Source organism: Trachemys scripta, chromosome 13, assembly GCF_013100865.1.
Source record: "Trachemys scripta elegans isolate TJP31775 chromosome 13, CAS_Tse_1.0, whole genome shotgun sequence".
Classification (NCBI taxonomy): domain Eukaryota; kingdom Metazoa; phylum Chordata; order Testudines; family Emydidae; genus Trachemys; species Trachemys scripta.
This window is the reverse complement of record NC_048310.1, coordinates 14,195,150-14,216,735: the sequence shown is the minus strand read 5'-3', so window position 1 is coordinate 14,216,735 and position 21,586 is coordinate 14,195,150. Positions and strand designations below refer to the sequence as shown.

General features: G+C 42.5%; 1 protein-coding gene across 1 annotated transcript in view; it reads left to right on the top strand.

Moving 5' to 3' along the window:
• The first annotated feature begins 260 nt into the window (after positions 1-260).
• Positions 261-21,586, top strand: part of LOC117886749 — a 40,218-nt gene continuing 18,892 nt past the window's right edge. Inside the window, exons 1-3 of the mRNA XM_034788794.1 lie at positions 261-716; positions 12,052-12,228; positions 21,124-21,330. Coding sequence (XP_034644685.1) covers positions 261-716; positions 12,052-12,228; positions 21,124-21,330 — 840 coding nt within the window. The remainder of the gene's footprint in view (positions 717-12,051; positions 12,229-21,123; positions 21,331-21,586) is intronic.

Genomic DNA, 21,586 nt, shown 5'->3' with positions numbered 1-21,586 from the left:
GTGGAGGAGGAGGGCCCTTGGTTTCACCAGGAAACAGGAGGGGGGATAATGCTGGGAGCCACAGGGAACGAGGAGTAGAGGCGAGCGGTGCAGCAGGGGGAGTGACCGCCGGGGCGGGAGGAGCAGGAGGATCCGCCGCTGCCAGGGCGTGCGCGCCTGGGCTGGCGCTTCCCTGGAGCCTGGGCTGGGGCGCGCAGCGAGGGGACCGGGAGAGCCGCTCCTCTGCCCCGGCGCCGGGGTCTGCTGGCCGCGCGGGGAGCATGGAGGAGGCAGGCGGCCGCCTGGACGCGCAGTACGAGCGCCTGGCGCTGGACACGGCGCTGAGCACCCTGCTGGCCGTGCTGCTGTACGTGGCGGTGAAGGTGAGCGTGGACAGGCTCCGCCACTGGAGGGCGAGGGTCTCGGTGCTGATCGTGGGGGCTGGCCCCGTGGGGCTGACGGCCGCGCTGGTCGCTGTCCGCTCGGGCAAGGTGCTGAAGCTGACGCTGCTGGACGAGCGCTACCGGGCAGCCCTGCTCTGCCGACCCCAGCAGATCGCCCTGCAGCCGCGCAGCGTCCGGTTCCTGCTGGCCCTGGGGGTGGATTTCGATAACATGGAGGGCTGCTGGGACAACGAGCACTTCTTTACCCGCATCGGCGTCTTCCAGGAGCACCTGCTGAGCATCCTGGAGCAGCAGAAGTACAGGCAGGAGATCCGGATCCTGCTGGGCACCAAGGCAAGTACCCGGCCCCATGCAGTCCGCGCGGCAGCTGCAGGGACGCTCCGAGTTGCACTGGCTCTGCTGGGGACTAACTTCGGCTTGCGACTCACACCCCCTCCCCACCGGCTCCTCTCCGGGGGAGAGGGAGGAGTGCGGGGCTAGGGCCTGACCCACTAGACTCACTGGGAGCTGTTTTGCCAATGATTTAGTTGGGGTGCAGGTCTGAGCCCCTGAGGACTGGTGAGTAAACTTGTCCCCGCCGGCTTCCCCTCCCCCCAACTTCCTTCAGAAAGGGCCCGATCCCACTGAACTCGGTGAGGTGGGGGGCCAGCACCTCACCGGGCTGGGCCCACTGCTTGCGGGAGGGACCTCCCCTGGAGTTCTGTGTCCCAGTCCCTGGGACGGATCTGTGCAGGCGGCAGTCCCCCTGCTAAGGCGGGAAGGGAAGGGAGGGAGCATCCGCAGTTTGTCTCCCTCATCAGAGCAAAACACCTGGGAAGAAAAAAGGTAGAAAGGAGAGAGGAAAGATGTTCTGGGTGTGGAGTGCTACCTTCCTGTCACTGGCGTGAGGGATGACTTCTCTGGAAAAGCTCGTTGGGAAATGCTTCTGTCTCCTGTGCACACATTTTTTTGGGGAAAAACCCCAATATTTTTGCAATGTTTTGAGGTTTTCATAATTTTATTTTCAAAAAATGATGGTTTCCAAATATTTTTTGGGGGGGTGGGGAGTTGCTTGGGTTTTGGGAGGACCTGTTTTTGACAACCACTTCCCCCAAATATTTCGTTAACAATGGACTTCCGATGGAATTTCTACTTTTGTTGACACCCTTTTTGTCATTTAAAAACTTTCGACCTACTCTAGTAATCATGTTTATTTGTTAAGCTTCTGGAGGGGGGGAGAGTTAGGGACACCAGGACTGTGGGGTCCCCAGGAAGAGAAGGGGAAAATAAACATTGTTGGCAGGACAGGCTTACAACTAGCACTATCCAGCAGGCACCCTGTATTTTGCAGGGTTAACTTATTTTAAAGTAGGACTTCTTATCTTTTGAGTTAGTATTCTGTAACTGAGATCAGGGCCACCTTGTGCTAGGTGCTGTATATAGAATCATAGAAAACTCGTGTTGGAAGGGACCTCAGGAGGTCATCTAGTCCAACCCCTGTTCAAAGCAAGACCAACCCAAACTAAATCATCCCAGCCAGGGCTTTGTCAAGGCCGGCCTCAAAAACCTCTAGGGATGGAGATTCCACCACCTCCCCAGGTAACCCATTCCAGTGCTTCACCACCCTCCTAGTGAAGTAGTGTTTCCTAATATCCAACCTACATCTCCCCCACTGCAACTTGAGACCATTTCTCCTTGTTCTGTCATATGCCACCACTGAGAACAACCAAGCTCCATCCTCTTTGAAACCCCCCTTCAGGTAGTTGAAGGCTGCTATCAAATCCCCCCTCACGCTTCTCTTCTGCAGACTAAATAATCCCAGTTCCCTCAGCCTCTCCTCATAAGTCATGTGCTCCAGCCTCCTAATCATTTTCGTTGCCCTCCGCTGGAGTCCCTCCAATTTGTCCACATTCCTTCTGTAGTGGGGGGCCCAAAACTGGACTCAATACTCCACATGTGGCCTCATCAATGCCAAATAGAGGGGAGTAATCACTTCCCTTGATCTGCTGGCAATGCTCCTCTATTGTAGCCCAATATGCCATTAGCCTTCTTGGCAACAAGGGCATACTGTTGACTCATATCCAGCTTCTCATCCACTGTAATCCGCAGGTCCTTTTCTGCAGAACTGCTGCTTAATGAGTTGGTCCCCAGCCTGTAGCGGTGCCTGGGATTCTTCCTTCCTAAGTGCAGGACTCTGCACTTGTCCTTGCTGAACCTCATTAGATTTCTTTTGGCCCTATCCTCCAATTTGTCTAGGTTACTCTGGACCCTATCACTACTCTCCAGCGTATCTACGTCTCCCCCCAGCTCAGTGTCATCTGTGAACTTGCTGAGGGTGCAATCCATCCCATCATCCAGATATAGTTACAGGGTTTCTGCCCCAGTGATCTTACAACCAAAACAGACAAAGGAAAGATGATTATCCCCATTTTACAGATGAGGAACTGAGCCACAGAAAGATTAGTGAGTTCATGAGTGTCACGCATGGAGTTTGTGACAGAGCAGGGAATAGAAACCTACTTCTCGTGGGTCCCAGTCCACAGCCTTAACCATCAGACCATCCTTGTGCTAGACCTGTAGTGTTTGACCAGAACTGCAGTTAATAGACAGTAACTTGGAATCTGAAACTTGTTCTGTATCTTCCTTTGTAGGGTGAAAATAGGATGACATAATTTATTTTATTACCCGCAATCTTTATTTTTGCTATTATATGTTATTTTTAGATTCCAGGCAGCATATGTTTTCTTGATTCCAGTGTAATGAGTCAGATGACATTATGTTAAGGGTTACATTGACACACTACTGTTTTATATTTACTTCAGCATATATGAAATAATTAAGTTAGTGTACATTACAGGATTAGTTTAGCCAATAATGAGTTGTTATTGAACAGATCTATAAATCTAATGCTATTAAACTAATTACCATCTTATATATTTAGTAGGGTAATCTGTCTCAGCCAGCTAAAGTAAACAAAATGAAAAATATCAAGATTGAAGGCACTAAACAAACTGTAGCCAGCATCTAATTAAGCAGGGAACAGATATGCTGAAGGGTGTCCTCAGAAGGTTCAGTTTGGATGTGAGCATAATTTAGAAAGACTGTCCAGATTTAACAATGGAACTAGCTTTGGTTAAATCCATCCTACCCAACTGAGGATTAAGATATTCAGCTCCAGGGACCTAAATTCAAACAAGCTTGGTCTCCTCTCTCTGCACAACCCACCACATACACTAGCAGAATTCAAGCATTAAGACATCTGTGCTAAAAGTGAGTCCTGGACATGAAATAGCAAGGAGTGCTTATGCAATTCTATTGCATTGACAGAGCGATGTGAGGAATCAAAGAACTGGAAGGGACCTTGAGAGGTCATCTAGTCCAGTCCCGTGCACTCAGTGCAGGACTAAGTATTATCTAGACCATCCCTGACAGGTGTTTGTCCAACCTGCTCTTAAAAATCCCCAATGATGGAGATTCCACAACTTCCCTAGGCAATTTATTCCAGTGCTCTACCACTCTGAAAGTTAGGAAGTTTTTCCTAATGTCCAACCTAAATCGCCCTTGCTGCAATTTAAGCCCATTGCTTCTTGTCCTGTCATCGGACGTTAAGAAGAACAATTTTTCTCCCTCATCCTTGTAACAACCTTTTATGTACTCTAAAACTGTTATCATGTCTCTTCTCTTCTCCAGACTAAACAAACCAATGTTTTCAATCTTCCCTCATAGGTCATGTTTTCTAGACCTTTAAAATAATTTTTGTTGCTCTTCTCTGGACTTCCTCCAATTTGTCCACATCTTTCCTGAAATGTGGCGCCCAGAACTGGACACAATACTCCAGTTGAGGCCTAATCAGCATGGAGTAGAGCAGAAGAATCACTTCTCGTGTCTTGCTTACAATACTCCTGCTAATACATCCCAGAATGATGTTTGCTTTTTTTGCAACAGTGTTACACTGTTGACTCATATTTAGCTTGTGATCCACTATGACCCCCAAATCCCTTTCTGCAGTCCTTTTTCCCAGGCAGTCATTTCCCATTTTGTATGTGTGCAACTGATTGTTCCTTCCTAAGTGAAGTAGTATGCATTTGTCCTTATTGAATTTCATCTTATTTACTAGACACCATTTCTCCAGTTTGTCCAGATCATTTTGAATTTTAATCCTATCCTCCAAAGTACTTGCAACCCCTCCCAGCTTGGTATCTTCCGCAAACTTTATAAGTGTACTGTCTGTGCCATTATCTAAATCATAGATGAAAGTATTGAACAGAACCGGAACGCTTGCATCGCACTAGCCTATACAATATTTGCCTATACTCTTATTAGTCCCTTACTAAGGCCTTAATCAAGCAGAGTATTGAAACATGTGAGTAGTACCATAGCATTCGGTGGTTGTTTCTTCACTGTGGACTACTCATGTGCTTAAACTTAAGCAAATGCTTTGCAGGATCAAGTCCTGCACATTTGATCCTAACCTCATTGAAATCAGTCCAGTCTTTGGATCTGCCCCATTATTCCTATTTTGGAGAAATAATATCATCCCCGTTCTTTTTCAATTATATTAACAGAGATGCAAAATTGTGAGCCAGTTTCAAAACAGCCGGGGAAAGTATTCATCTTGACATCTTTAAACATTGTCATTTAATTTCTTAACTTTTAACTTAATTTTGTGCTTCTTATAGGAACTGAAGTGACAGCTTTGGAAATCAAAATCCTCTAGTTAACCCAGGAGGGGGACAGCATTGGCAGTGCAAGCTTCCCTCCATACAGCACTGCATCAATGCGCTTTGAACCTGCCTTGGATTGACCACCTGTAGGGATAAAGGGTATGACCAGGTAGAAAGGTGCTCCACAAGTCCTAGTGCATGAGGGGTTCCAGACTCCTGTCTGTCACATGGGTCATCAAATGGTAGGGATATAAAGATAGAGAAATAGCTGTGATAGCACCTAGCTAAGGGGAAGAGTGTGTCTTCCCTTCCCAGCTGACCAAGAAGTTGGACAGGTCTCTAGCCATTGGAACCTACTATTCGGAGTGGCTTGTTTTTGTTTGGAATCCTTTGTTTAAGAATCAGTAAATGAAAGCCCTGAAGAAAGTGATTGAAACTGCCACTGATGAGGCTATTATTCATCTTCTCTGCATAGGGGATCTTCTCACTAGCCTACAAGGGGCTATTTTATTCTCCGTGTCCATTCAAGCCTTGGCCTTTATTAGACTGTAAACAAGGGTGACAATTGTGAAAGTGGCTTTGTGATATCAATACCTATCCAGGAACTGGGCTTGAGAACAAAATTGCTATCAGATTATGCAAATTCAGCTCAATACTGACCTAGATGTGAATATAGCTCTGGGGTATACATCACATTACCAATCTGTCATCATCCAGTCCTCACCACAAAACATAGCCTGTAATATTGTTAACTAAAGAGGGATAGTCCAACTCATTAGATGTGTTTATACAATGTATCAAAATATTTTATGTCCGCACAAGGCTTCACTCTGTGTCTTTATGAAAACAGAGTACAGATTGAAAAGAAAATTGGTCCAATCTTGGCTGGTATAAATCCATGTAGTTCCATTGAAGTCAGCAGAGCTATGCACCAGCTGAGGCTGTAACCCAATATTGTATACTCTTTAATTTTAAGAACTCCATATTAACAAACAAGAAGACTCTCTCAATATTGGCTGTTTGTGGGACATGGGATAATTTCCAGCTAATGGGGACAAATTAACGCATGAATAGTGTTCCATTTCTTGTAGTATAACAGATGAGCTTGATTTCAAACAGGACATTTTCCAAATGATAGGCCTGATCCTGTCTGGTACTGAGCAAATGCAACTCCCATTGAAGTCAATGCCTCTCAGTCAAGTCCTAATGTGGTGCTAGAATTCACAATTTCTTTGGAAACCTGGCTTAAGGAGTACGTCCGGCTGCCAGATGAGGTAGCCATCAAAAAGGGCATGACACTTATGTACTGAGGGGTGCAGGCACACTAAATCATTCTCCAATATCCCCTAGTAGTTGATCTATGGAGTGGAATAAGCAGCAGTGCCAAAAGAAATTATTATTTGTTCTGAACATCAAATGTATATATGTATGATGCACATGTATTTTAAAAGTATAAAGGGTAGCCTACAGGGAAAGGGAGGCTGGAAAAGTAAACACTTCCTTGGAGTACTTCCTTGATTAGAAGAGTGAGGTAAGGCCTCCATGTGTTTTTGTTTTTACATGCCATGGTAGACTGGCTCCAGCCTACCTCAAGGACCTTTCCTTTCTTCACATCCTTCCCCTTCTTTTAATCTAGCACTGAGTTCCTCAACCATTCCTCTGCACAATCTGGCCTCTTTTGAACCAAGAGTCTTCTCTTGTGCAATTCCTTTTGTCTCAAATAGCCTCCCTGTACCATTGATTCCATTTCACTGAAACTCTCAGATTGGAGGGGGACCCCAACCTCTTGTCTCTTGTACATCTCTCCCTCTCTCTTGCTGTTACTTCTTTGTGGAACTGTACTGATTACTCCGTAGAGCCTTCTGGCATTTGTATGAAAAAAACGGCATACATATCATTATTGTACCCATGTATCAAACCCTGGCCACAGACATACATGCAGAGAAGAACCCAGGCCCTTTAGCATCAAACATAGGTCTCTACCTCTTGAACAAAAGGAGAACACCCTTAGGTGTGAGGAAGAAACACCTGGGTTGAGAGGATGGTGTATTACACATGCTCAGTTGGTTTTGGCAGCTAATTCCTATTGCTGTAAAATTTCTTCATGATAAAATTCAGCACATAGACAAAATTATAGCTAAGAAATTGTATAGTCTGAAATATTCCGGCATGTATTTAGATTGATCTTGCACTCTTGCTCATTTTATACTATTAGTTTTTTGGACAGGCAACATGGCCAGTGACTACAGCACTGAAGTGGGATCCAACACACTTGTAGTCTATTCTTGGCTTTGCCAGTGACTTGTTATGTGATTTGGGGCAAGTCACTTTCCCTCTCTGAGTCTCTTGCTGTGTTTGTATAGTGGCTAGCACAATGGGGCCTCTAGGCACTTCCATAATACTGTTGTTTCTAATAATATGTTTAGAATGTTTTATCTTTATTAGGGTGGTAGAGAAGTGGAAGGGAGAAAAGCAAACTTCCAGCCCTGATGCAAATTTATATGTATCATGCATGAGGTTAAGATTTTGTCACAGTTAGTTTTAGTAAAAATCACAGACAGGTTGTGGGCAATAAACAAAAATTCGCCGAAGCCTGCAACCTGTCCGTGACTTTTACTAAAAATAACAGTGGGGAGGAGGGAGGGCTGACTGCGAAGGAGATGGAAGACCGAGCCTCTCGGGAGGCGAAGGGGCACCAGCGTTGTGGTGGGGTCTAAAGCTGAAGAAGTCAAGGAGGTTTGTTAAAGTCACGAAACCTGTGACCTCCGTGACTAAATCGTATCCTTAATCATGCATAGTGCAACAAAGGTAGAAATTGAGAGTAAAATGTTGCCTCATAATTCAGAGCAAATCAAAGTTAATGGAAAAATTTAAGGTTATATAAGCAATAACACCCTAGTAGCAGTAGTAGTGCTAGGCAATAAATGTCTCCAACTCATAAAAACCAAAGATGCAGGCTCAAATTTTACGATCTTCTGAGATGTTTATTCATGGGTGACTGGCTCTGTTGCTCTAGTGTTGTTGGTTTTATTTGACCACTTTCATAGTTAATATAAATAGATCATTTTAAATGTGAGCTTTATGGTGAACAAAAGGTCAAATATGGCAAACGCAAAGATAAGACCACTGGATTAATAACCAAGAACAGTCAAGCAAACAAAGATTCTTTTGCTACTTTCATCTTATCTGATTTGGAATTATGTATACATTAGAGATACAGCAGATCTAACTAGTGAAAGCAAGTAACAGTACCCTATAATTAAGCAACAGTTCAAGCCAAACTGGCATTTCCAGTTAAGTTTGTTTGCACCCTCACCAATAAAAAGCAAAACCAAACCATATGAGTGTTTCAGCAAACTAGATGTAGGTGGGTTTATTGTTCTGGAAACTCTAACATGAAATATATAATAATTATAAAATAGTGCCCATTGTCATAAGCTTTTCACAAGCCATAGTACAAAACAGGGGGAGGTGGGAGGGAATCTAAACAAAATTAAAAAGTCCCTGAAAATCCTACCAAAACAAGATACATCACTGCACATGCCTCTCCCCCAAAGGAGAGGATAAGAGGACAAACACATGATATATGTTATTCATAAGAACGGCCATACTGGATCAGACCAAAGATCCATCTAGACCAGTATGCTGTCTTCCAACTGTGGCCAATGCCAGGTGCCCCAGAGGGAATGAACAGAACAGGTGATCCATCCTCTGTTGCCCATTCCTAGCTTCTGGCAAACAGAGACTCGGGACACCATCTCTGCCCATCCCGGTTAATCGCCATTGATGGACCTATCCTCCATGAACTTATCTGGTTTTATTTTGAACCCTGTTTATAGTCTTGGCCTTCACAACATCCTCTGGCAGAGTTCCACAGGTTGACTGTGCGTTGTGTGAAAAAATATTTCCTTTTGTTTGTTTTAAATCTGCTGCCTATTAATGTTGCTTAATGTGCTACTGGAGGGCGATGACTGTAGTATAGGAACCTACAGAGAACAGACTACTTATACAGATAGGTGTTCACTAGAATGAGTAGGGTTTTTTTGTTTTTCATTTCACAACATTCTAAAAAAAATATTTTTCCCTTTATTAATCTCTTTAAAGCACAAGCTGAGAGTTTCAAATAAGAACAGTTTCAATTGAAAAGTACAACTGTTAATGCTATTGCCACAGCTACCTTATATCAAAGCTTGTTCATATATGAAATATCTATCAATACAGAAATGCTTAGCAATTTCAGGTGAACTGTGAGTGCTCAGAAATACTTGCAAAAACATCAGACACATTAATTCTACCATTTAGAGTGTACTTTGCCATTTACAATATATGTTTGAGAATATTGTTTGGGAACAACTGTTGTAGCTGTGTTTGATCATTACAAAATTTGTTTGAAGGGCAACTCTAAAAACCCCTTAGGCCACAATACTTAGTACATTCCGTTTAATCTGCCATGCATAGTTAATAACATGAACACTCTGTTTAGATGTCAGTTCATGTAACAAGGGTTTCACACTCGTAAGAATGGCCTTACTGGGTCAGACCAAAGGTCCATCCAGCCCAGTATCCTGTCTACCGACAGTGGCCAATGCCAGGTGCCCCAGAGGGAGTGAACCTAACAGGTAATGATCAAGTGATCTCTCTCCTGCCGTCCATCACCACCCTCTGACCAACAGAGGCTAGGGACATCATTCCTCACCCATCCTGGCTAATAGCCATTAATGGACTTAACCTCCATAAATTTATCCAGTTCTCTTTTAAACCCTTTTATAGTCCTGGCCTTCACAACCTCCTCAGGCAAGGAGTTCCACAAGTTGACTGTGTGCTGTCTGAAGAACTTCCTTTTATTTGTAATAATCCTGCACAAGGTTCTCATTGGAATTATTCTGGATTTACATGATGTAAATGAGATCAGGTTCTGGCTTCTAATCTCTCGCTGACTGTTTCTTCATCAGTAATATGATGAAGAAACAGTAGGACAACAACTCTTAGCTATACCACAAGTGTGTTATGAGATTATAAATTTAATTAATGCTGCTGAAGAATTTTGAGATTCTCTGGTGGAAGTCTATCAAGAAATGTGAAGTGTTACTATTTTCTGGTTACATCTCTGGGGCCAAATTAAAGGAATGTAATATGCTTTTCCGCTGCATTATAATAGTAGACCTGAATGAGGTTTGGTCTACATTTTTTGACTTATCTGTTGCAGGTGATCTTCCCAGCATTAGTAATCACTTTACTAGATGCTGGAGGTAAACCACTGACCCTAGAGTGGAACCAAAACTCCATGTGCATAGGCTACTCCCTTAGTACAAGCCCAGATCTGGGAAATTTGATGGTTGCAGAAAGCACCACATACCAGACCTGTATCTGTCTGCTGCCAGTGTTGTGCCTCACTGATCATTTATCTTTGATAACGTAAGGGGTGCTGCTGGGCTAGATGAAGACTAATTTTTTTCTGACATTTACCCAGGTATAAATCTGGAGTAATACTATTGGAATAATTGGACCAGGTCCTTGGACCAAGTTCTTCGGACTGCCCAGAACAGCTCAGGGTAGGGAGCTGTGAAACCAATCAATTGAATCATGGAGCAGGTCCTCAAGGAATCAATTCTGAAGCAATTAGAGGAGAGGAAAGTGATCAAGAACAGTCAGCATGGATTCACCAAGGGCAAGTCATGCCTGACTAACCTAATTGCCTTCTATGATGAGATAACTGGCTCTGTGGATGAGGGGAAAACAGTGGATGTGTTATTCCTTGACTTTAGCAAAGCTTTTGATACGGTCTCCCACAGTATTCTTGCCGGCAAGTTAAAGAAGTATGGGCTGGATGTATGGACCATAAGGTGGATAGAAAGCTGGCTAGATCATTGGGCTCAACAGGTAGTGATCAACGGCTCCATGTCTAGTTGGCAGCCGGTTTCAAGTGGAGTGCCCCAGGGGTCGGTCCTGGGCTGGTTTTGTTCAATATCTTCATCACTTATCTGGAGGATGGCATGGACTGCACCCTCAACAAGTTTGTAGATGACACTAAACTGGGAGGAGTGGAAGATACGCGGGATGGTAGGGATAGGATACAGAGGAACCTAGACAAATTAGAAGATTAGGCCAAAAGAAAACTGATGAGGTTCAATAAGGACAAGTGCAGGGTCCTGCACTTAGGACAGAAGAATCCCATGCACTGCTACAGACTAGGGACTGAATGGCTAGACAGCAATTCTGCAGAAAAGGACCTAGGGGTTACAGAGGATGAGAAACTGGATATGAGACAACAGTGTGCCCTTGTTGCCAAGAAGGCCAATGGCATTTTGGGCTGTATAAGTAGAAGCATTGCCAGCAGATCGAGGGACGTGATCATTCCCCTTTATTCGACATTGGTGAGGCCTCATCTGGAGTACTGTGTCCAGTTTTGGACCCCACACTACAAGAAGGATATGGAAAAATTGGAAAGAGTCCAAGAGTGGAGGGCAACAAAAATGATTAGGGGGCTGGAGCACATGACTTATGAGGAGAGGCTGAGGGAACTGGGATTATTTAGTCTGCAGAAGAGAAGAATGAGGGGGGATTTGATAGCTGCTTTCAACTACCTGAAAGGGGGTTCCAAAGAGGATGGCTCTAGAGTGTTCTCAGTAGTACCAGATGACAGAATAAGGAGTAATGGTCTCAAGTTGCAGTGGGGGAGGTTTAGGTTGGATATTAGGAAAAACTTTTTCACTAGGAGGGTAGTGAAGCACTGGAATGTGTTACCTAGAGAGGTGGTGGAATCTCCTTCCTTAGAGGTTTTTAAGTTCAGGCTTGACAAAGCCCTGGCTGGGATGATTTAGTTGGGGATTGGTCCTGCTTTGAACAGGGGGTTGGACTAAATGACCTCCTGAGGTCCCTTCCAACCCTGATATTCTATGATTCTATGAATGAGGTAGGGCTTTTTCACACTGTTGCTTTTCAGAGGAGATCCACGTCCTAAAGTCTGTGTTTTACTGTATCAGGTCGACATACAACATTCACGGTCAACTCTCCTTTTCTTTCAGTTCTCAGATGACTTTATAAGGAAGAGTTTAGCCTCTGAGTGGCCACAAATAATTGTGATAGCAGATGGATCCTGCGGAGAATCAAGCTCAGTTCTTGGAATCAGTCCAGATTACATTGTGGAATCCTGTAATGCTTATGGAGCAAATGCAGCTATTGAGAGGCGTGATCAGAGACAGGTAATGAGAAGAAAACTCGTTGCTATCAGCTGTTTACTCCCGTCTGCTGTATGATGCTCTATACTATAGAAATAAGGTGGGGTTTTAAGGGCTTTTATGCTGCCATGTGACATTGCAAGCAAACTCTAGGAGGTGAAGGAAAAGTATTTTTCCCACTGACTTAAATAGGTGATGCTTTATATTCTGGGGTACATTTTAAAAGGCTTTATAAAGGGTGAATAAATTATTAATAGATGTCCTAAACATGTTACAGAGGACATGTATGTGTTGTAGATAGTTCTAAGTACATTGGTAGATCTTATGGTTATAAGCAACTTACTGACCAGTTGGGCCCTGTAACAACTGAATAACAATTTCTTAAAACATATATATTAATCATTTCTTACCTCATCAATACCTTACGTAAGGTTATGAATGTTACATAACAGACATGCTTTTCCTATTATTTAGTTGCCTGAGTTCAAATTAATTTGTTCTCAATATTAAGAAAAATAGACAACCCCAACAGCTTTGTATTCAACTTTCTTGGCAAATATGGTAAGTAGGGCTGAACAAGATTACATAAAGGAACAACTGATTAGAGGAAATGATTACCATGTGCAGTGGATCGTTTGACTGCTAGAATATTAAAGGGAAGATGACAAGAATAGATGAATTGCACACTATGCCAGTTGCCTTTTCCATGCATTGCTTATTGGTATTGCTGTCCTAATCCTGTCATCCTTTGAAAGCAAAGAAACAAGCCGTGAATGAATAGCAAGGGAAATGTCAAGCTTTATGCAAGGCTCAGGAGATGCTGTTCATTATCCAGGGACAAAGACTCTGAGAAGAGAGCTCATAAATAGGCTGGGCATAATTCAATTTTTTTATCATTGCAAAAAATATCCATGTTTGTTTTTAAGCATTTTTTTATTTCTATCTATATACATTTTCACAGCTGTGGGAAATTCTGGTGGGGGTCAAATAATGTGGGGAGTGAGACAATAATTATTTAATGACAGACATTGAGAGTTAAAAATAATAAAGCTTTATAACTATAAAAACACAAATTGTCAACATCATAAGAATGGCCCTACTGGGTCAGACCAAAGGTCTATCTTGCCCAGTATCCTGTCTTCTGACAGTGGCCAGTGCCAGGTACCCCAGAGGGAATAAACAGAACAGGTAATCATCAAGTAATCCATCCCCCGTTGCTCATGCCCAGCTTCTGGCAAACAGAGGCTAGGGACACCATTTCTGCCCATCCTGGCTACCTACCCTCCATGAATTTATCTAGTTCTTTTTTGAATCCTGTTATGGTCTTGGCCTTCACAACATCCTCCGGCAAGGAGTTCCACAGGTTGATAGTGCACTGTGTGAAAAAATACTTCTTTTTATTTGTTTTAAACATGCTGCCTATTAATTTCATTTGGTGACCCCTAGTTCTTGTGTTATGAGAAGTAGTAAACAACACTTCCTTATCTACTTTCTCTACACCAGTCATGATTTTATGGACCTCAATCATATCTCTCCTTAGCCGTCTCTTTTCCAAGCTGAAAAGTGCCAGTCTTATTAATCTCTCCTTATAGGAAGCAGTTCCATACCCCTAATAATTTTTGTTGCCCTTTTCTGAACCTTTTCCAATTCCAATACAGGCAAGTCTCATCTTACGCGGGGGTTCCGTTCCACAGTTAGCATGTAAAGCGAAAACCGCGTATAGTCAAAATTACATTGAGTTGAATGGCGGGTGAAATCGCCCGCACTACAGGTACAGTATTAAAATTGTTATTTTTCCCTTTTTTTGTTTTTTGTTTTTGTTTCAGCTGACTGCGTAAAGCTGAAATTGCGCATGTTAAATGCGCGTAAGATGCGACAGACCTGTATATCTTTTTTGAGATGGGGTGACCACATCTGCACAAAGTTTTTAAGATGTGGGCATACCATGGATTTATACAGAGCCAACATGATATTTTCTGTCCTATTATCTATCCCTTTCTTAATTATTCCCAGCATTCTGTTCGCTTTTTTGACTGCCGCTGCACATTGAGGGGATATTTTCAGAGAACTATCCACAATGACTCCAAGATCTCTTTCTTGAGAGTGGTAACAGCTAATTTAGACTCCATCATTTTATATGTGTAGTTAGGAGTATGCTTTCCAATGTGCATCACTTTGCATTTATCAACATTAAATTTCATCTGCCATTTTGTTGCCCAGTCACCCAGTTTTGAGAGATGTCATCACAAGTTGAACTATACAAAGTACCATATATACTGGTTCATTAGCCCATTCGTTTATAAGCTGACCCCCCCAAATGGATAGGTAAAAATAGCAAAAACTATATGACCCTTTCATAAGCTGATCCTATATTTCAGGGGTTGGAAAATTTTGGCTCCCGGCCCATCAGGGTACACCGCTGGTGGGTTGGGATATTTTGTTTACTTGGAGTGTCTGCAGGCATGGAGCCCCTCAGCTCCCTGTGGCCGCAGTTCGCTGTTCCTGCAGTTCCCATTGGCTGGGAACGGCGAACCGTGGCCACAGGGAGCTGAGGGACTCCATTCCTGCAGACACTCCAGGTAAACAAAACAACAGTGTATTAGATATTCAATTCAATGATTCCATAGAGTTTAAAATCATCAAATTTTGGTGTAGACCCGTTTATAAGCTGACCCCCGCTTTTTGGTGCATCACTTTTTAATCAAAAATATTCGGCTTATGAACGATTATATATGGTAAATATCCTTAAATCAAACTCTAAGTTCTCAAGAAGCATTATTTTTACTCTGCCTATCTGTAAACTTCAATTATTATTGATGCAAATATTTTTTCCAGCGGTTTGTGTGTGTTAGTTTACCAACTAACAAAAATTGAAGCCTTCCAAGCACACTCGTAAATCACAAGAAATTTAACCTCACAGGCAATTTTTGTTACTTTTCCATAACTTTACAAATATTGTATGGGCCTGATTTTCAGATGTGCCAAGTGCCTATTTACTTTGAAGAGAGTTTGCAGTGCTTAGCATCTCTGAAAATTAGACTGTATGTGTGCGGAAATAACTAGCATGCTAAGCATGCTACCAAAATGTCTCTGGGTTGCTCCCAGTGCTTCTGGAATGTTTTAGTACCAAAAAAGAAACCAAGCAGGGACTCTGTGAGTTGACCTATTTGTTCGCATTATGGTGGCATCTGCAAAGTGCTAGGTGGTCCTCACACATACTGCCCCAAAGAGCATACAATTTGTTTTTCTTCTTTTGTATTTAGCACCTACTATTCTATTCTGAAACAGAAGAGTCAATGTCAGGAAATATACCATGACTTTAATCTAATATCTGTTTTATATGACTTTAATCCAGTGTGATATTTGTAACTATATGTCAAAATAAAATTAATTCAGGCTGTCAGACGATTAAAAAAATTAAACTTGATTAATCACACTGTTAAACAATAATAGAATACCATTTATTTAAATATTTTTGGATGTTTTCTACATTTTCAAATTATATATACATATATAAATTTGAAAATGTAGAAAACATCCAAAAATTGATATGTGTATATGTAAAAAATCAATTACAACACAGAATACAAAGTGTACAGAGCTGACTATTTATATTTATTTTTGATTTACAAATATTGGCATTGTACAAAAGCAAAAGAAATAGTATTTTTCAATTCACTTAATACAAGTACTGTAGTCAGGGCCGGCACCAGCGCAGGAAGCAGGTGCTTGGGGCAGCCAATGGAAAGGGGCGGCACGTCCGGGGCTTCAGTGCAATTCGGCGGCGGGTCCGTCAGTCCCTCTCGGAGGGAAGGACCGGCCGCTGAATTGCTGACGAAGAATGAAGTGGCACGGTAGAGCAGCCGTCGAAGTGCCGCCGATTCCGGCTTTATTTTTTGTTGTTGTTGTTTTTCTCTTCGCCGCTTGGGGCAGCAAAAAAGCTGGAGCTGGCCCTGACTATATGCAATCTCTTTATCATGGAAGATGAACTTACAAATGTAGAATTATATACAAATAAAACCTGCATTCAAAAATAAAACAATATAAAATTTTAGCGCCTGCATGTCCACTCAGTCCTACTTCTTGCTCAGCCAATCGCTCAAACAAGTTTATTTACATTTGCAGGAGATAATCCTGCCTGCTCCTTGTTTACAATATCACCTGAAAGTGAGAACAGGTGTTTTCATGGCACTGTTGTAGCCAGTGTCGCAAAATATTTATGTGCCAGATGCGCTAAAGATTCATATCTCCCTTCATGCATCATTCCAGGGGACATGCGTCCATGCTGCTGATGGCTTCTGCTCGATAACAATCCAAAGAAGTGTGGACTGATGCATTTTCATTTTCATTATCTGAGTCAGATGCCACCAGCAGAAGGTCTTTTTTGTTGGTTCGGGTTCTGTAATTTCTGCACCGGAGTGTTGCTCTTTTAAGACTTCTGAAAGCATGTTCCACACCTTGTCTCTCTCAGATATTTAGAAGGCACTTCCGATTCTTAAACCTTGGGTCGAGTGCTGTAGCTATCTTTAGAAATCTCACATTGGTACCTTCTTTGTGTTTGTCAAATCTGCTGTGAAAGTGTTCTTAAAATGAACAACATGTGCCAAGTCATCATCCGAGACTGCTAAAACATGAAATATATGGCAGAATGTGGGTAAAACAAAGCAGGGGACATACAATTCTCCCCCAAGGAGTTCAGTCACAAATTTAATTAATGCATTATTTATTTAACGAGCGGCATTAGCATGGAAGCATGTCCTCTGGAATGGTGACCAAAGCATGAAGGGGCATATGAATGTTTAGCATATCTGGCACATAAATACCTTGCAATGTCGGTGTGATGTTGCAATCTATATGATTTTATGAAAATATATGTAACTGGAATATGCTTCATGCAAAAGGACTCTTGTATCATTACAAAGCTTATAATCTACTGAGTGTGGTCATCCTATTTGTATAAATGTACCACTCTTATATCTGAAACTAGAAATATGAAATATAACTCTGAGGGCCTGTTGTAATTATGCAAAGTGTGAGCCATTAATGGTGCTTTGGAATCTTGAAGACTCCCATAACCAGGACAATTGTCTGCAGATGCTTCTGTTTTACTTGTAAGTCTCCCTATATATATGTGTGCTGGCAAGTGGGTAATGAAGTCTTACAGTGACATGTGATCATGTCACCTGAACTAGAATCCATCTTTAACCTGGTGCTTTTCCATTAAGAAGGAGGGGGTGGGAACCCAGAGAGGGACAAAGGATTCCCACCTTATGCAAAATGTATATAAATAGGTGGAACAGAACAAAGGGGAAGCCATCATGAGGAATCAACTGGCTACCACCTGAGCTGGAACAAGGGCTGTACCAGGGGAAAGGACTGTGCCCAGACTAGGAAGGCGTCCAGTCCGTGAAAGAGACTTATTAAAACATCTCTCAGGGTGAGATTTTATCTGTACTCAGTTGTATTACTGTATTAAGCTTAGATTTGCGTGTTTTATTTTATTTCACTTGGTAATTCACTTTGTTCTGTCTGTTACTACTTGGAATCACTTAAATCCTACTTTCTGTATTTAATAAAATCACTTGTTACTTACTAATTAACCCAGAGTATGTATCAATACCTGGGGGGGAGGGGGCAAACAGCTGTGCATATCTCTCTATTAGTGTTATAGACAGTGAACAATTTATGAACGGATTTATTTGGGGTTTGGACCCCATTGGGAGTTGGACATCTGCGTGTTAAAGACAGGAACACTTCTGTAAGTTGCTTTTAGTTAAGCCTACAGATGTTAGGGGACGTGGTTCAGACCCTGGGTCTGGGTTTGCAGTAGGCTAGTAGGTCTGGCTCAAACCAGCCAGGGCACTGAAGTCCTAAGTTGCCAGGGCAGGAAAGCAGGAGCAGAAGTAGTCTTGGCACATCAGTTGGCAGCCTCAAGGGGGTTTCTGTGATCCAACCCGTCACAGTCGGCTACAAAAGTGCCATGCAAATGCCTGTTCTCACTTTCTGGTGACATTGTAAATAAGAAGAGGGCAGCATTATCTCCCGTAAATGTAAACAAGTTTGTTTACCTTAGCGATTGGTTGAACAAGAAGTAGGACTGAGCGGACTTGTAGGCTCTGAAATTTTACATTGTTTTGTTTTTGAGTGCAGTTATGTAACAAAAAACCCTACATTTGTAAATTGCACTTTCATAATAAAAAGATTGCACGACAGTACTTACATGAGGTGAATTGAAAAAATACTATTTCTTTTGTTTATCATTTTTAGAGTGCAAATATTTGTAATAAAAATAATATAAAGTGAGCACAGTACACTTCGTATTTTGTGTTTATAATTTAAATCGATTTATTTGAAAATGTAGAAAAACATCCAAAAATATTTAGTAAATTTCAATTGGTACTTTATTGTTGAACAGTGTGATGAATTGCGATTAATTTTTTATTCATGATACATTTTTTGAGTTAATCGTGTGAGCTAACTGCAATTAATCAACAGCCCTAATTTAATCTTTAGGTAACAGATTGCTCTCCGATACAATTGGTAGTGACTGGAAGCCATTATTGTTTGATACATCTGACTTGCTGGCCTGTGAAATGAGTTTGGCCCAGACCTGCATTCATTTACACACTCATTTGAGAACATGAGTGGTCCATTGGAGTCCTCTACACTTCCTATTCTGCACACCTGTCACAAGGACTAGACATAGTAGAGAACCATAGACTAGAGGGAAGGATTTGGCCTCAAGCCTTTTTCCAACTTTCTTTTTGGTGAGGAAGGGAGAGTTATGGTGATAATTCATGTGTAAGACAAGGGCTGAGAAGATATAGAAAAATACCTAGCAACGTGAGCAATGTCATGATGAGAGATAACGAAGCGATTTTGCCCAACATCCGCAACTAGTAGACAGGATAAGAAAATACATCTTTAGTAGTGACGTATTTAAATAATTTTCCAAAGGAGTAGAAAACAACCATATTAAAACCTAGCAATAAGCAATAAGAGTCTCCATAGGGATTTATCTCTAATGTTTCTATAGTGCTAGAGTGGAGCAGACCTTTACAGGGGTGCCCAGGAGAGGGTGGAACATACAGGGAGGCTCCACAGTTGGATAGCTCCAAAGAGGCTGAAAGAAAGCCATTCTCTGGTCCCCAGTTCTCCTCTCACTAGCCCATGCTATGGTTTGGCCACACTGAGCTGGAGCAGACTACATCAGACTTTACTTACCCACCTTAACAAATACTTTACACTTGTGAGTAAAGGCTGAAGAACTTGGTGCTGTAGTAGCAAGCTGAAATATATGGAACAAAGGGCTGGTCCACGCTAACCTCCCAGTTCGAACTAAGATACGCAACTTCAGCTACGTGAATAACGTAGCTGAAGTCGAAGTACCTTAGTTCAAACTACAAGGTACTTACCACAGGTCCACATGCGGCAGGCAGGCTCCCCCGTCGACTCCGCGTGCTCCTCTCGCAGAGCAGGAGTACCGGCTTCGACGGCGAGCACTTCCGGGATCAATTTATCGCGTCTAGACAAGACGCGATAAATCGATCCCAGAAGATCGATTGCTTACCACCGAACCCGGAGGTAAGTATAGACGTACCCAAAGACTGGCTATTTGACAAAACTGGCTCTATTGAACGATCTCAAGTTACAATAGTCTTAACACAAGCAGAACTTTTTTTCTTTGCATTATTATGTGGGACAAATTGTAATGTATCTGGGTCCTGCAGATCAATGGATTCGTCTTTGAATGCGAAATTAATTTCCTGTACATGTATAGTATAAGATATGTCTGTTTGTAATTTACGATTGCCACAAGTCATGTTGGAATTTTATGGTCTCTTTTTTCCCCCTAAGAATTCTGACACAGCAAATGTGCCTGGGCAGCTTCAAATAACTGTCTGCCTTATAAATTATAAACATGTTCAGTTAATTAAAAATGTTGCAATTAACTCTGCATTTTATATGATGTCCAGAGAGATTTTTCCTTTTCTGAGGCAGTTAATTTCTAATAACACAAAAGTACCACCCCCATAGCCTTATTGAAAAATTATTCTCTAAGAATATTTTGCCCTTATGTGTAACTTTCCAAGCATTTTACAAAAGAATAAAGTATCATTATTCACTAACAGATGGGGAAACTGAGGCACGGGGGTTTCATGGCCCGCACAAGATCACACAACAAGGCAGTGTCAGAATCACGAGTAGAATCAAGTTCCTTGATCTCATGACCGAACCAGTGCCCTGTCCACTGGACCATGCGGTGTTCCTATGGAAAAGGCAGTTTGCTTTTAGAGTTCTTAGTGCAATTTCACTGTGCTGAAAACACGATATACTAGTATCCCAGAAATGTTACTTTCTCAGCCTTCAGCGTGAAGAAAAATCATCTAGAACAGGGGTCGACAACCTCTGGCACGCAGCTCACCAGGGTAAGCACCCTGGTGGGCCAGGCCGGTTTGTTTACCTGCCGCGTCCATACGTTCAGCCGATCGCGGCTCCCACAGGCCAATGGGGGTGGTGGGAAGCCTCGGCCAGCACATCTCTCGGCCCGTGCCGCTTCCTGCCACCCTCATTGGCCTGGAGCGTCGAACCGCAGCCAGTGGGAGCCGCAATCGGCCGAACCTGTGGACGTGGCAGGTAAACAAACCGGTCCAGCCCGCCTGGGTGCTTACCCTGGCGAGCCGCATGCCAGAGGTTGCCGACCCCTGATCTAGAACAACACGGGAAGGAAATGAAATGGCAATGCAAATGCACAGGGTAACTTTCTGAATTCTTCTTATCCAGAAACAAAACCTCACTCTCTAAATATTTAATTCATTGCAAGGCATCCCATGTGAGGGTCATCAAGTAGAATCTGTGAAATGAACACATTAGTTAGATTAGCCCTTAATTATTTTTCCCTTTTTTTGCACTTTATAGGTGCCAACTCCAGAGATCCGTGCTCACAGTCTATATTTTGATCTCTCTGCTTATGGAATGGATATATCTTCCACGGGTAAGGAATCTCTGAAGCCAGGATTTCATCTGAAAATCTATGGAACATTCCGTAATCGATACATGGCTTTGGCATGTCCAGCTTCTGATTCCAAAGTTGTTAGATTTCTACGGCATACTCTCAATTCCTCAGTGAGTATTCAGAACTATCGTTTTTCAAAGGGCCAGGAAACTCTTTGAGAAGAGTATTATTTTTCAATGTTTTAAATTTGGTAACACCGAGCTAAATTATGTAGCCCTTATTCAAGCAAAACTTTCATTTATGTCAACTGGAGTTTTGTTCGGTTGCAGAAAGTTGGCCCAAAACCTATGATTGGATGCACACATTCTTGGCTTTAGCCACTGTGTAAAGAGTTGAGGTTTCAGTCGCAAAGACTGGACACTCAGT